This window comes from Halichoerus grypus, chromosome 8 (genome assembly GCF_964656455.1).
Source record: "Halichoerus grypus chromosome 8, mHalGry1.hap1.1, whole genome shotgun sequence".
Taxonomy (NCBI): domain Eukaryota; kingdom Metazoa; phylum Chordata; class Mammalia; order Carnivora; family Phocidae; genus Halichoerus; species Halichoerus grypus.
The window spans coordinates 4,404,216-4,420,472 of record NC_135719.1 but is presented as its reverse complement, the minus strand read 5'-3'; the positions used below and the strand labels follow the sequence as shown (position 1 = coordinate 4,420,472).

The 16,257-nt window shown below is 45.9% G+C and overlaps 1 protein-coding gene across 11 annotated transcripts in view; it reads right to left on the bottom strand.

The window, feature by feature from the left end:
* The window catches only part of CPEB1 (cytoplasmic polyadenylation element binding protein 1), a 93,851-nt gene that overhangs the window by 20,642 nt on the left and 56,952 nt on the right, over positions 1 to 16,257 (bottom strand). For 5 of the 11 annotated variants that reach the window (XM_078078837.1, XM_078078832.1, XM_036068732.2 and 2 more), the window contains exon 3: positions 5,337 to 5,528. In XM_078078837.1, coding sequence (XP_077934963.1) covers positions 5,337 to 5,490 — 154 coding nt within the window. In that variant the 5' untranslated portion in view covers positions 5,491 to 5,528. Of the gene's footprint in view, positions 1 to 5,336; positions 5,529 to 5,732; positions 5,850 to 5,892; positions 6,087 to 16,257 lie in introns of those variants that run through there. The other 6 variants (XM_078078833.1, XM_036068733.2, XM_036068731.2 and 3 more) reach the window with 4 other exon arrangements.

Sequence of the window (16,257 nt, the reverse complement as noted above, 5' to 3'; positions counted from 1 at the left end):
TCACTGTTCGAATTTTCTGAAGCCTTCCCCAAGAGTACAAAGTCACCCAGAGTCTGATGGTGGCAGCAATAATGGCAGCAAGAGCTTGGCACTGGATGTGGGTATTGCAAGACACTGTCTGAGTTTGAGCTCAGCTTGGGGAGAGACTAGGCCCAACACATCAGAGTCAGATGCCTGCTATCTACTGGGAGTAGTCATGGAAAAAACCCAAACCAGGGGCCATTATTTCTAGCCTGAGATTTAGGGCCACACAACTGGAACCCTTCCTTCCCTATCCCAACCCTTGGTTCTAGGCTGCTTGCTCAAAACCCATCTGAAGGCATAGAGGTAGGAAGGGGCAGGGCAGCACTCACTCCAGGTGTAACAGACTGCTCTTTGCCTAGAACTCCAACACTGCAACTCTCCACTGCACCCCAACTCTCCACACCCCAACTCTGCACCCTACCCCAACTCTCCACCACACCCCAACTCTGCACCCTACCCCACCTCTCCACCGCACCCCAACTCTGCACCCTACCCCACCTCTCCACCGCACCCCAACTCTGCACCCTACCCCAACTCTCCACCACACCCCAACTCTGCACCCTATCCCACCTCTCCACTGTACCCCAACTCTGCACCCTACCCCAACTCTCCACTGCACCCCAACTCTCCACCACATCCCAACTCTGCACCCTACCTCGACTCCCCACTGCACCCCAACTCTCCACCACACCCCAACTCTCCACCACACCCCAACTCTGCACCCTACCTCGACTCCCCACCGCACCCCGACTCTCCACCATACCTCAACTCTCCACCATACCTCAACTGTCCACCACACCTCAACTCAGGTGGCAGTCTTCTGAGTGTCAACTGCCTCCGTCGACTGTGGATCCCACAGGTCCAAGGTGGTACCCAATATAGCCCTTCTCCCCTGTCCTGCTCACTGGACAAATTCCCTTACCTGAAAAAATGACATACCCAAGTCCTATGTAAGGTCGGCACACATGCTCTCCTACCCAACTTATTTCTCACCTAGGAGGCACCCTATTGTTTACTGCTTCCCAGGCCCTCCCTCCTCTCTGCACAGAAAACTATCCCTCAGTAGGCTACCTGACTCCATGACAGAATTCACGTTCCAGTGTATGACAAAATTTTCTGTAAATGCGTCTTCATGCCTTAGAAGCTATGGAGGTTCAGAGATACTGATCTTTGAAGAAATCTATCCATCCAGCTGATCAAAACAAGTAGGAGGCAGAAGAATGAGAGAGACCTTGACAGAATTCTACAGTTAAAACTACCCAGGATTAACAACACGGGGGCTTGGCATTCATCGTTCATTCAACAGATCCTTATAAAAAGCCATGAGCCAGGCACTGTGCTGCATGCTGGGGATAGAGCAGGACAACCTGGATAACGGAGTCAGATCTGCACAACTTGATCGGGTCCAGGAAGTAAGTCCATGTTCTACAGACGAGAGCCCAACTGTGTTTTGAATGTCACCTCAGAAAGGCTGTTTGGAAGGGCAGCAGTAGCAGAAGCAAAAGCTGATCCAGCCTGCCCACCAACGGGGAGCCTACAAGTAACACATAACCTGACTGGTCTGTTAGCAGTCAGGGAACAAACCAGAGAAGGTTGACAGGTTAATCCCTGAGGAACTTCTATAGGACAGTGGGAGAAAACAAGACATGGCCTCTGGCATCCTCAGACTGAGCATCTGGTCTACCCGCTGGGCTTCAGTACAAGGCATTCATTAGGAGTCCCTGGCTTCCAGGCCCCCCGAAAGTAGATTCTCAGTCACCCCCCTTCCTGCTGAGTAATGCTGTATGCAAGAGTCCCCAGGGGGGAGTCAGGAAGACCGATCCATCCGGTGGTGCTGCTGATGAGCAGACTCAGGTGGAGGGGAGTCAGAATGGTCCACTGCACACCCTGTCCTTGAGGGGCCTCAGCAAGGGAACACACCACCTCTGGTCGGACAGCCCCGGGGCTGTATGTAGAGACACCTTAACAGAAGTGTTCTTGTCCAACATGTTAGAGTTCTGCTTACAGGAACACAGATGTAACAGAAAGCACAAGAGTTTTGGAACAAAGAGACCTGGGTAGAATTCTGGCAGTTGTGGGATTTCTGGTACTTCACAACCTTTGTGAGCCTACCTCCTCATCTTTACAACAAATGTACACACTTCACAGGACTGTGCAAGCATTAAAATCACGTGATGGACTTCACGTAGGAAGCAGTCAGTAACTAGTGGTTTTTGTCATTCCATCCCCCATCCTGAGCTATTGAGGACAGCTTTCAGAGCCCTGCTGTTCCATTACAGGACTTAAGACACTGCCAGGGAGACAAAGGTAGTGCTGGACACAAGACCTGAGGTCTAAGGGAAACACCCACTTCTAACAGTAAAAGGGCTTCCTTCCCAGCAAGAGGTGAGGCCTCAGGGCAGGCAGAGTCTAGAGAGCGGGACCCCACAAAGTACCATATCCAAACGAATACTGGCCTTGTGGGCACAAATCTCAAAACCAGATTCCACTCCAGTGTCTTCAAACAGGCCTCTGAGGCCAATGGAACCCATGCAGCAGAAGGACCCTAGTCCCTTCAGAAAGGTCTCCATGTTCCAGCCTCATGCTGAAAACCCAATGAAAGGTTGTCCCTACACCAAAACAAACAAACAAAAACAAACAAAAAAAACACCCCAAAACCCTTAGGGGAGAAAATGGAAGCACCCATCATAGCAAATACCATGCTGCGTTTGATATGCCTTCTCACCGCTTTTCCCTTGAGAGTCATGGGGATTTTATTCACTGATGAATAACCTAGTACCTGGCACACAGCTAGGGCTCAATGACTGATAGTCTTGGCTAAATTTATTCAAGCAAAAGCCCTGCCATCTCTACCCTTGCCCCCAACATTGCTAAATACTTAAAAGTGGCAGAAGATGGTCAAACGTAAAGCCATAGCTACCTGGTGCAATGTATCACAAAGCAGAGCCCAAGGAATAAGCGTGCACCTTGAGCTCCACACAGACAGCCCAGTACGATGCTGTGAGGATAACTCCCAGACTGTCCAGAGCTGTTGAAATACCTCCTCCCCCCTGAAGAAAGTGAGCTAGTTGGTCTTCAGATGGGAAGGCAGTGTAGGCATTGGAATGTGGGCTGCATGTTCCCGCATTGCTGGCAAGGGTGCCCAATCTGGCCCTGCAGCTGGCTGGTGGGAGGCCTACATCCTACTCCAGCAGGCGGTACCCTCATGTGGGCTTTCCGAGAAGGCCCCGAGCTCAGACGAAGAAGAGGGTGGCCATCACCAAAGCTTCAGAATTCAAGGACATCATGGATGTCAGGGATGAGTGTGTCCTTAACCCTCAGAAAGGAAGACAGAGCCACACCAACCCTGCCCATAGCCAGATCATACCACTGGGGCAGCCCTCTGGTCCCTGTGAATGCTAGGGCCACAGACTGCAGTCCCTCCCTGATCCACAGAATCATGTAATATTTATCACTAAAGTGCCTGAGATGAAAGGTGGAGAAATAAATCAATCCCCACTTTGGAGACAAATAGCCGTAAGCACAGGACATTCGGTAGCAGGGAAGCCAGAGAAATTTTGGTTGTGTCCAAGCTGTTTTTTACAGCCCAATTTCACAGTAACTTTCAGGCCATGTTCTCCAAGGCCCATCTGGGTCCTCCTGCAATTCTATGCGCTATAATACTTTTCAAAAGGACCCCTGTAGCTAAGACAGACCAGAGCCAAAGAAGGGCCACGCCCCAACCTGGTGTCGGTGAAATAGTGCCTTAGTCCAACAGGGATCACACAGACAGGTGCCCACCTCCTCTGTGAGCTCTTCTGTCTTTTGCTCAGATACCGTGGGACTGAAGACAAGGCCAGCTTCATAGGCCATCCAGGTCGACCTCAGAGTACCACATAAGAGAAGTGACCACGGCCTCCGAGCCAAGATCTCCAGGCACAGGATACATACTTGCTTGCCCAGGGGAACAAGGCACCTACCAACATTTCTGGACAAACCTGAGTCAGCTCAAGGCCAGTACTTCAAGAAATTCTACCTTAACCGGAGGTAGTTACTTAGGGCAAAGCTCTTCCCCATCCTCAATCAAATTAAAGAAAAAAAAAAAAAAAAGCCAGCCCCCTACCCCCAATCAAATGGGATTTTGCTGAAACAACTGGCCATTAAAATGCCAACAGACACAACAGTCCCAGGCTCTGCAAAGCATTCTAAAAAAAGACCTGCGCCAAACAGGGTGGAGGCCAGAGAGATCAACAAGACAGCACCTTGCTGCCTTGACTGTCAGTTTCTGGAGCAGGGGAGGCGAGGGAAGGATGGCAGGCTCAGTGCATCTCATGGTCAGCACCAACAGCAAATGGCTGCCCCACCCCCACTACCTTTCCATCTTCCCAAAGTATCTGCAGCTGATACTCTTTTTATTAAGACACAATTTACATAAAGAAAAACACATGGATTTTAAGTTCCCTATCATATTTCCTAAGTTCCCAATTCTTCCTGAATACTCCAAGACTTGGGTCCGGCCAACCCTACGCACCCCCCCCACCCCCCGCCCCATGTACCACAAGAGGGAAATAAACAGGCACTGGGAAGGTCTCACCAGAAGCAGCTCAAGGGGTTGCCAAGAAGCCCCTTCAATCTGTCCCCACCAAATCCTCCCAAGGCAACAAGGGGTCCTAAAGAGGAGTGGCTCTTCTCCATCCATTTGGTTACCCTTCACACAAAGAAAAACAAAGCCTCCGCAGCTTAGAGTTACTCCACCCCAATGACCCTGCCTACCCCTTGCCAGGGTTCAATGCTCTTACCCATATGTTAAGCCAATTCCAATATCTTAATGTCACCCAGCCTCACCTGAGGTTAAAATTATTCCCTTGCCATGATTCAGGGACCACCCATCCTCATATACAAGTCCCTAGTTTTAAAAACCACTGAGAAACAGAATCTGGACATCCAGTGATCAGCCCCTTAGGTCCCCTCCCCCACCTAAAAGTGTTTTGCTTCATCATCTCCAAGACAGGCCTGGGCGCTAGGGGGTTAGCTGGATCTTTTCTGCATAAGACTGTCACCTTGGGGACTCTTCTCAGGGCCACCCCAGGTGCAGACTAACAACTCCAGGGAATTTATCAGGGTAAGTGGAAAAGCCATGCCTGCCTTTACGAGCAACCATCTGTCCTGCCACACTCACAGCCAGCATTTCCATCTCTTGCAAAACAGCTCCATGTTGTATTGGGGTGGGGGGGGAGTGATGCAAAGGGGAAGAGAACAACTGTTGCTGTGGATGTCTTCGATCGCCACCCATGCGTCCCCCTCCCCCAGCCAACTCATTTCCTGGCACTCACCCGAGTGTGTGCTGCTCTGGGCTGAGGAATCTGAGTCCTGGGTGCTCCAGGGTCGGTCCCAGCCTGTGAGACTGAGGGACTGCAGGCCAAGGCACAAGTCATTTGCATCTGGGAGGCCCCGGGAAGAATCTTGCGCAGAGGTGGGGAAAAGCATCCTGCTTGCAACTGTTTCTTCAGAGTCCTGGAAGTCTGCTTTGGACAGGACGACAGCAGAAACCCCAGAGTTAAGGGCTGTTTTCCCCAGTATTACCAACAATAAGTATTATTAATAGTAGTTTCCCCAAGCCCAAGGAGCAGACATCCAAGCTGGCTGGATGCTGCGGCTGCTGCCTCTGCACTTTTGGGGGCGTTAGAGCAAGAGCAGTTGCCATACAGCCCCCCTCCCCACATACACACCCCTATCCCGTCTGCATTACAGACTGGGCCAGCATGTGATCAGGCTGCTGATGCTTCCCGCTGCCAGTGACATCAGCCGGCTGAGCCGTGCAACAGAGAGCGGCATCATCCCTCACAGGATGGGGGAGGAGCGGGAGGGGACGACAGGGAGGAGACTTGCCTCCCCGGGAAAAGACAGCACAACAGCTACTTGGAACAGTCCGGGTGCAGTGCCGGTAAGTCAGGGTTCCGAGGCAGCGCCCTCCGGTCTCCAGCAATGGTGGCCAAGCGGCCCTCAGGCACGACTGAAGTCCTCTCTGCTGACAGCAAAGCCAAAGCAGCCGACTGCCTGCTTGTGGAGCTCTGCCCTCCTGCCCCTCCCTTCCCCTCCCTCTGCTCTCCACCCCCAAACCCAAAAACACTCTAGTCCTGGACTCTCTCCAGCTGCTTGCTCAAGCCCTGGTTTTGCAGCCCAATGCAAAGCTTCACAATCCTGCTAGCAAAAATCTATGTGCTCCAAGTGGCCCTGAGCAGCACCCTGACACAGCAGTGTTTACCACGGAGGGAGAGAATCACCTTCAGAAAAACACGGCACACTTGGACCCTGGGGAACACCACCTGGTGCTCCAGGCTTGTCTCGAGCCGTTTATCACAGAGAAAAGGGGTCAGCTGTGGCAGAGGGAAGGGACTCAGTGGGCTGCTCAGGTGTGTCCCACAGCCCACACGCCAGGGTAAGCTCTGCCCTGACCAGGACAATCCCCGTCCCCAACAGGATGGGCAGTGAGTCATGAGCAGAAAGGTCAGGTCCAGCTCCCCTACCCTCCAGCAACCACAGGGACAGACTGGGGCGACCCTGCTAGAACACTGTCAGAGAGACGGAAAGAGGAGAAACGGTCCCAGTTGTATTCTGCCTCGTCAGAGATCAGGAGCTTCCCCCACCCGCTCTGTTGATACTCTTTCTCTGGCCTTCCAGGAGCACTCAGAGCTACACTGGCCAGCCAGGAGGCTCACAGATGCCTCAGTCAGGGGTGCTGCCCGCGACCCAGGCCCTACTTCTGTGACACGCACGGCTCCAGCAACGAAGTCCAGCTCTGCCCAGAGATTGTGGAACCTCCACCATTTCCTCTTTGCCAACGTGCTCTCCCCCATCAGTCCTTTTCCATCATGACCTCTAGTCACAAGGCTCCCCCCTCAGAAAAGAAGGTAGAGCCAAGTCCCAGCCCCAGCAGGCGGGCTGCTCACATCTAGACCAGGCTGGAAGCACGCCACCACGCTTGCTCTCCTGTGTTCCACGAGGAGGAACCAGACACAGGAAGCAGGCCCACCTGAGACTGCCCATGACAGGGTCCCAGGTGGCAGAGGTGGGGATAATGCTGTTGGCCGCAGGAGAAGCTAGCCAGAGCCACCTCACTACGTCCCCTCGTGCCCCGAGGCATTCAGGCATAGCCGAGAGGGGAGACGTGACCAGTCCGTGGGAGGGACTCCTACCCTTGGAGGTGGCTTTTTCTTTTTCTTTTCTTTTTTCTTTTCCCCAGAGCTTTGCTGCTGTGTCATCCATCCACGTTATTCCTGTCTGGCTGTAGGTACTCTGCTTGCTCTCTGTGTTTGTTAAAGCCCTGCTCACCACCGCACCATGCTGTGCTGTCCTCACCCCAGAACACTCCCTCCTGCTTCTCTATGTCCCCACTTCACACAAGCTAAGGGTATACTTTAAAAATAATCTGTATGTACTAACTACAAAAATGTAATGCTACCTTTAAAAACATCCATATTTAAGTACCCATTCCCCTCCCCAAACCATCTTTCCATATAGTCCCTTCTACCCACAGTGAGGCCACCTAGGCCTAGAAGCAACTGTCCCTCCCAACCTCTAAAATGAGGGTTTTGTGTACATGACTACCCCCATGACCCTGGCAAAGAGAACCTAATCACTAACCATATTCCTGCTGCCCAGAGTCCGTGTGGCCGACCAGCAGTATCAGTGTCACTGGGAGCTTGTTACACGTGCAGAATCTCAGGCCCCCCTGAGGCCTACAGAAACGATCTACATTTTAACAAGATTCCCAGTTGCTGTGTATGCACATGAAAGTTTTAGCGATATATCTATACAACTTCCACAGCCTTCCCACCCCAAGCTGACCGACCCAGGCCCGAGCAGCAGGGTTGTTTCAGGACATTGATGGCCACGCACATCCAGAAGCTCCGGGATCTAAATACAACCTGACCTTCACGGCCAGCGTCCCCACTACAAGCATCACCGCTGTCCTTATCCAGATATTCTCCATTCCACGGTTTCTTCCAGAAAAAGGCTTTCACTACCACTGCAGGATTCCTTCACTAGATCCTAAAAATCAATGGAGCCCGTACCCATTAAATGCTTAATGTAGCAGGCTGGGAAAAATTAAATAGCTTTAAAAGTCTGATAGATCTTGCTTTGCTCACCAGGTCTGCCACTGGCTGATCTCGGCCAAGTTACTTAGCCTTGCTGAGCATCTTTTTATCTGTAGGGTGGCAAATGCAGCTACCTTTCAGGATCACATAAAGTGTCTCGTACGCTGCCTGACACAAAGTATTTCATCAGTGTTTTATTTTCAGTAGGGTGACCATATAATTTATCATCCAAACCAAGGCATTTTTGAGAGAGAAAGGGGGCAAATTTTGATAATCATACCAGAACAAACATCCGGTTTTAAAGTCAGTCAGTCACAGAGACGAAAAGTACAACACTAGATAAATAGTTAATAATGCTGTAGTAACATATGGGGACAGACGGCGACATTATTTCCTGTGCACTGAGTAACAAACAGAACTGTCCAATCACTAGGCCGTACACCTGAAACTAACGTCACGCTCTATGTTAATGATACTTCAATTAAAACAAAATCGTACCAGGACAGCAAGCTTAAACAGAGACCGGAGGTGAACTGGTAGGCACGGTCACTCTATCCACAGCCAGTTGTGTTCAGAAACGTTTTACTCAAGGAACGTTTTTTTTTTTTTTTTAAAGTAATCCCTATACCCAATGTGGAGTTCAAACTCACGACCCCGAGATCCAGAGTCACACGCTCTACTGACGGTACCAGCCAGGTGTCCCTCCAGAAACCTTTTACTCAAAAAGCCTCTTTTCCAATGGCTGCCTAATCCTCTCTCTCCAAATTTACCATTCTGCTCCACCTCTTTCCTCTGTACTGAAAGAAAGTTTGAGGAGCACACTGTCAACCAAGCTGACGTGCAGTGAGGGAAGAGGTCTGAAAGGCAAAGGGTAATTTCACTGAGCAAAAGCTTTTCTTTGCTTCTCAAACTCACTGCGGATGCTGGACAGGAACCTGCCCCTTTTCACTGGACGCTATTTTCATCATCTGTTGCCAAGCACCAACTAAGCACTCTGAAGTATTAAAAGCTGGTAACCAGCGCAAGATGAAGTGAAAATTCTCATTCAAAGGCAGTCTATTGAACAATCTCTCTTAAATGCTTTTTCCTACAAGTTTCCTTTATCCATACCTATACAAATACCTATACAAAGCTTCTAAGTTTCTTAATTTGGTTCAAAATTTTAAAATCATTTCCCTTTGAAAAAATATCAGTTATCTTCTTTACAGTTAATCTCCCAAATTTCTTAGTAGCCATACAACTCAGGGAGATAAGTAAACTGACCCAAAGTTCAAAGTTTGCCACAATCTAAAATACAGCATCCCCTGGCAGACTCAAAATGCAGAGGTGAACCAGGGACTCTGGCTCAGGGGCTTGGAGTGGCCTCAACTCTGATCTTTTCCATCTTTTTCGGAACCTGTCTGTCCTCTGATGACTCCTCTGCCGGCAGAACTTAGCACAAAACTGCTCGGGGTCCACCGCAGCCACCATTCCTGAGCATCTGGGGAGTAGGGGAAGTAAGATGAGAACAGTGCCAGGAGGCCATCACTTTTGAAACCATGAAGGCATTCTACAAAGGCAGATGGTGACTGCAAAAAGTTGGTTGGCTTCAGAGAACAGATACATCACAAGGTGATCCTAGGAAAAAGGAGACCTGATTTTGAGGAGGTAACAGGGAAGAAGGTAAGCAAGGTGTGTCTGCATGAGCCCAACCATGGGCCCAAGATGAACCAGACATCAGAGCTAGGGAGGCCAGGGATGAGAGGGAGAGGAGGAGGAGGAGGAAGAAGCTGGAGAGGAGGAAAATACACTAAAGGGCATAAGCAGACTACAAAGTTGCATCTCTACCATGACTAGAACAATGTGATGATTCTGTGTGCTGATGGAAATTTTGGTAAAGGAACAGAAAAATACAAACAGTGTATGTGTGAGGTTAGCGGGCTGCTAATGGATGTTCCTTTAGTAACTGCACAATTATAACAATACAAAAATAAGATCTGTCCTCTCCTTTCTTTTCCCTCTTTTGACCTTAAAGCAGCACACTATTATAGTTTGTTTAGCAACCACACTTGAGCTCTTTTACAAAAATCTCAACTTCATCCCCAGATTCCAGTCCCTGGGAAAAGCAGAGAAGGACATTGGATCATTTGTCCCCATTAGATTCTTTCAAATGACTAACTTTATAGTCAGCCGAGTCTACTTAGTCAATGATTTATGGTTCTTAAGGTTTTAACAAGCCTATAAAGTAGCATTTCTAATAATGTATTTCTAAAAAGACTGTCTGAAAGATAATTTTCTCCAAAAATCCAGAAAACCAAAATGATGATTTTGAAAATCCACTTCGGCAACTTAAAGAGAAAGAACAAACATGCAAGGAGTCAGACATCTGTCAAGATCATTTCAACTCCTCTGTTTGCAGTACGGCCCTTAACCCCTCAAGCCAGGGAGACTGCAAGCTTCTCCAGAGCAGGACTCCTCAAACTTTAATGGGCATAAAAATGACTAGGCAATCTTTCTGAATCACGGATTCAGATTCAGTGGGTCTGGGTCAAGCCCAGAACTTGCAATCCTAACAAACTCCCAAATGATGTCAACACTCCTGGGATGCTGGCCACACTCTGAGGAGTACAAGTTTAAAAGGGTTTTTCTACCCCAGATTGTCTCTTCCAGGTAACTCACCCCATTCTTACTCAACACTACTTTCTTCATGGTGTTCACTCCACTAAACAAGTACCTTCAACAGCTCTCTGTTGCCTCTCAGATCAAAGCCAATCTCCAGGCCCCAGTTTACTTATTAACTTTCTCTTACACTAGTCACCAAACATTAAAGGTTAAGCTTGAGTTAATCACAACTCCCCAGAAGTTCACACTCCAGAGAATAATTTATTGTTAACCTGCATGCTAATAAGTGAAACAACAGTTTAGATGAGAGAGCATACATGATGGCTAAGACATTCAGGGAAAGCTTACATATGATTTTTGTTATACATCATTATACATCACATTACAGATTAAGGTAGGAGAGACAACAACTGATTTACTTTCTATGTCCCACCATAAAAATGGGATCCTTGGCTTATTTTAGCCTTGACCGCTTTTAAATAATCTTCAAATAAAGTCCACAAATTATTTCCATGATAACAAAAAGTGATTTTTATAATATTTCTTAAATGAGTATTAACAACGTTTAGATTCTAAAGTGTCATGTACCATGTTCATATACTGAAAGATTAAATATTGTTAAAAAAGTTAATTCCCACCCAATTGATCCACGTGGTCAATGCAAGCCCAATAATATACCTGGTTTTTGAGTAATTCAGTGGGGACAGACCCTTTAACACATGGTGCTGGAACCACCACATATCCACATGGGGAAAAAAATGCACCCTGACCTCACACCATATACGAACATTAATTCAATATGGATCAAAGAGACCTTAAAAAGTTAAAACTAAAGTTTCTCTAAGAAAACAGACTCTCTGTGACTTGGGGCAGGGGAATGGACAGACACAAAGGTTTCCTATGGAGGACAGAGAAAGTAATCATCATTAGAAAAAATTTGGGGGGCACCTGGGTGGTTCAGTCAGTTAAGCATCTGCCTTCAGCCCAGGTCATGATCCCAGGGTCCTGGGATTGAGTCCCTTCATTGGGCTCCATGCCCAGTGGGAAGTCGGCTTCTCCCTCTGCCCTATACCCCATTCATGCTCTCTCTCAAGTCAATAAAATCTTTAAAAAATACTGAAAAAAATAACTTTTGATAAACTGAACTTACCGAAGTTAAAAACTTCTGTTCATCAAGACACCATTGAGAAAATAATCGGGACAGCTACAAAGTGGGAGAAAATATCCGCAACCATATCTGATAAATGGCTAGTATGTAAAATGTATAAAGAAACCTTAACTCAAAAGTAAAAAAGTATTTTTCAAAAGAGCACAAAATATTGAAAAGATATTTCACAAAAATATATAATTGGTCAGTAAGCACTTGAAAAAGAACTCAACAGCATTAGTCAAAAAAACGCAAACTGGACCACAAGGAACTATGTACACACCCACAAGACGGCTAAAATTAGAAAGACTGGCTCCACATTTTGCCAACATTTAGTGTTGCCCATCAGAACTTCCATGCATTATTATATGCGGTACGATCACTTTTGAAAAAGTCTGCAGATTTCTTACACAACTAAACAGAACACTATCCTATGACCCAGCAATCCCACTCCTCAGTACTCAACCAAGAGGAATGAAAGTACGGGTTTACAAACAGGTCTGTATGTGAATGGCGACAGTAGCTTTATTCATGATCACCAAATTCTGGAGACAGCCCAAGTGACCATCAACAGAGGAATAAAATGTGGCATATGTATTGACTGGAATATGACTCAGCAGTCAAAAGGAATAAACGGATAGAGGCAACATGGAGGAATCTCAGAGTAATTACTGAAAGAAGCTTTACATAAATGGAATCACATATATATACACACTCTCGTTTGAAGTTCTAGAAAACAGGCAAAACTAGTATGTGGTGAAATCTGGTGGTTGCCTCTGCAGGAGACAGGGTGGGGAGTGGAGGGAGCTAACTGGAAGAGGTAGGAGGAACCTTTATGAGGGGATGGTAATACACTACATTCTGATGGGAACTGGGGTCAGGTGTGTGCATTTTTCAGGATGCATCTAGTGATCCATATAGGATTTATTCATTTCACTGTGTAGAAATCTTACCTCAAAAAATTGTAAACAAATACTAAACATTAGTTAATGACATGCATACTGAAGTATTTAGGAGTGAATCATATCCACGTCTGCAACTTACTTTGAAGTGTATTATGAAAGTAAGATGTACTTCTAAATGGTTAAGGGGATATATAAATGGGTACATGGTAAAGCAACCTGACCAAAAGGTGACTGTAGAATCTAGGTGGTGGGTATGATGGCTGTTCACTTCATAATTCATTCAGCTTTTCTGTATGTTGGAAAACGTTCATAATAAAATGTTAGGGGAAAATTAAGTCAGACTTTTTCTGACAAAAGGCACGTCTGGTTGAACTAATTGGTTTGACGGTAAGAACTGACTTCATGAGATTTTATGGTTGACATTTTCCGTAAGTACAGCAAGTTAGAATCTAGAGACCCACGGTTTTGACAGTACATACTTAAAGTGGTAAGATAAAAAGCATTTTAAGATACTTTCTTGGCAAAGATGTATTTTCAAATTGAGAGTAATTTTCTCAACCCTTTAGGTAAACAGAGATAAACAAGGTCTCTAAGTCAAAGAATGATAGACATAGTAGTTATCTAAAACCTTCATCAAGCACTGTTGGTATACTTACAAAAAAACTGAGAAATTCAGTAACTGATGACTTAGGTAACAAATCTTTTCGCAAATTAGATGGTTTCCAGTTCCTTCTTCGTCACAAATATGAAGGAGTGAATGGAACTGTCAGCAAGTACAAGACTAAAAATAATGACAGATGTCTGATTTTTTGCATAGAACTCGAGGAGTTCGAACAACTGAGAGACACTGCTCTAACAACTCCTTCATTTCCCATCTATGTATTTATTTGAATAAGTTTACTCAGAGCACAGACCTATAAAAACAAAAAATAGGAATATATTTGGTGTTGAAAACCCTGTGTCATTCCAGCAGTAAGTGAGTCATCCAAAATTACATGGGTTTTTTAAATGTCTCATCTCATTAAGAAGCACTTCCAATAAACAATTATTAAAGAAAATTTTATGAAAATTTGTAACATTGAGATTGTCTTAAACCAATTGTCCTAGCGATCAAAGGCCACAGCAATCCAGAACACTTACAGCCTTTTAGTCACAGAAAATAATTTAAAACTTCAATTTATGTACTGTTTTTGTTGCTGAGAAGTATAACATATTATCAACAAAAGACCCATAATTGTAAAATATTACATGAGAATAAAATTCCATGGGAGAAGTAGACTAGAAATATGAGGAAAGGAGAAGAGGAACAATGAAAAGGGTCCTACTGTTAAAGAATGGGTTTACATATTTTTCAAATAGATAATAGGTATTGAACAGGTCTATTTTTATTCTACCGGATACATTTTCACTTATGATTAGATATCAAATTACATATGCAAGAAGTATGTTGTATTTTTTTAAATTTTTTACTGTGGTAAACTATACACAAAATTTTACCATTCTGGCCATTTTTAAATATACAACATAGAGGCATTAAGTACATTTACATTTTTGTGCGCCTATTGTCACTGCGTATTGCCAGAACTTTCTCATCTCAAATTGAAACTCTGTGCCTATTAAACACTAACAACTCCCCACAAGCCCCATCTCCAGTCCCTGGTAACCACTTTCTGTCCCTCTGGATTCAACTACTTCAGGAACCTCATAGAAGTGAAATCATACATTCTGTCCTTTGTGTCCAAGGTTCCAGGTTCATCCATGTTGTAGCTTGTACTGGAATGTCCTTCCTTTCTAAGGCTGAATAATATTCCACTATATGTATTCACCACATTTTGTTTATCCACTCAACTGTCAATGGACATTTGGGTTATTTCCCTGTTGGCTATTGTGAATAGTACTGCTGTGAACACTGGTGTACAAATATGGGTTCAATTCCTTCATGTATATACCTAGAAGTGGAACTGATGGTAATTCTACATTTAATGTTTTATTTTTGGGAAACACCACACAGCTTTCCACAGTGGCAGCGCCATTTTACATTCAGCAATGCACATGTGTTTCAAATCCTCCACATCCTCACCCACACGCCTTTCTATTGTTTTGACATTGACCATCCTAATGGGTGTGAATTGATACCTCATTGTGGGGTATGTTGGTGGTTGTTTTTTTAATCAATGAGATGTATACAAACAGATGTTTGAAGACTGCTGCTGCCTCATTCATGAATCTCCTAGACCATTTTTTTTTTTTTTTTAAGATTTTATTTATTTATTTGACAGAGACAGACACAGCGAGAGAGGGAACACAAGCAGGGGGAGTGGGAGAGGGAGAAGCAGGCTTCCCGTGGAGCAGGGAGCCTGATGCGGGGCTCGATCCCAGGACTCTGGGATCATGACCTGAGCCGAAGACAGATGCCTAACAACTGAGCCACCCAGGCGCCCCCCTAGACCATGTTTTTATAAATTTCCCACACACCAGGACTTCATTTGAACTGTTTTTCTTCCTATGGCATCCAAGTCGTCCCTAAAGGCAAATGCCATCTTCCCATAGGATTCTGCTTCTCTGATCACAGTGACAGTCCACAGGTGAACATGTGACCCAACGTGGGCCAGAATAACCATTCCTAGGACTACAGAGACCAGTCCACGTATGGGCACAACTCACACCAAGCTAACTGGGAGTCCTTTTTGGGATTTTTCTAATTAGATAAAGCAGAGGAGGAACAATTTCCTGGCTTCATGATGCTAGAGAATGTGAACATATCCCCTTCCTCAGGTAACAGGGCAACCGTGCAAAAGGAGAAAATGAAACCCACACTTGTGGAGAGGCTGCAAAGAGACAAGATCTTGACAAAACTGAAGGCCTTGGATTCAGCATCCTTGCTTAGTTTTCTGGCCATTTCTTCCTATTCTGTGAGGTATATACCAAGAGCCTTCCAACACATCTCACATTTTGGTAAGATTAGTTCTAATCAGGTGTTTGATCATTTGCCAATAAGAGTGTTCTGCATAATTCAGGCTCTTTAGCAAGGACTGACCAAACAAGTAATCACTACCGGAAGAGAATCTTTGGGACAAAAGTCCCTAATGCCCCGCCCACCAGATGAGAGCCACAAAGAGAAGCAGGAAAGGATCTCAAAGACCACTTGGTTAAATCTTTTCCCCCCCACTAGAGAGCAAACAAGGCCCAGAGAGGCCCAAAACGACAAAGCTACTAGGTGGCAGAGGTGGGATCCAAATCCAGGGACCAAGCTATTCTGCCTCTCTCCTACCCTGGGGCACTTTCTCAGGCCAGGTCTGCCTCATACATGTCCCAACTCAGGGTGGTTTTATCCGTAAATTATTAGTGGATTCTCTTTTTTCCACTTAGGTCCCCATGCAGCATTGTACTGAAACCAACCCATCAAGAGTTCAATTCTTTTTTTTTTTTTTTTTTTTTTTTTAAAGATTTTATGTATTTATTTGACAGAGAGAGAGAGAGAGAGCACAAGTAGGGGGAGTGG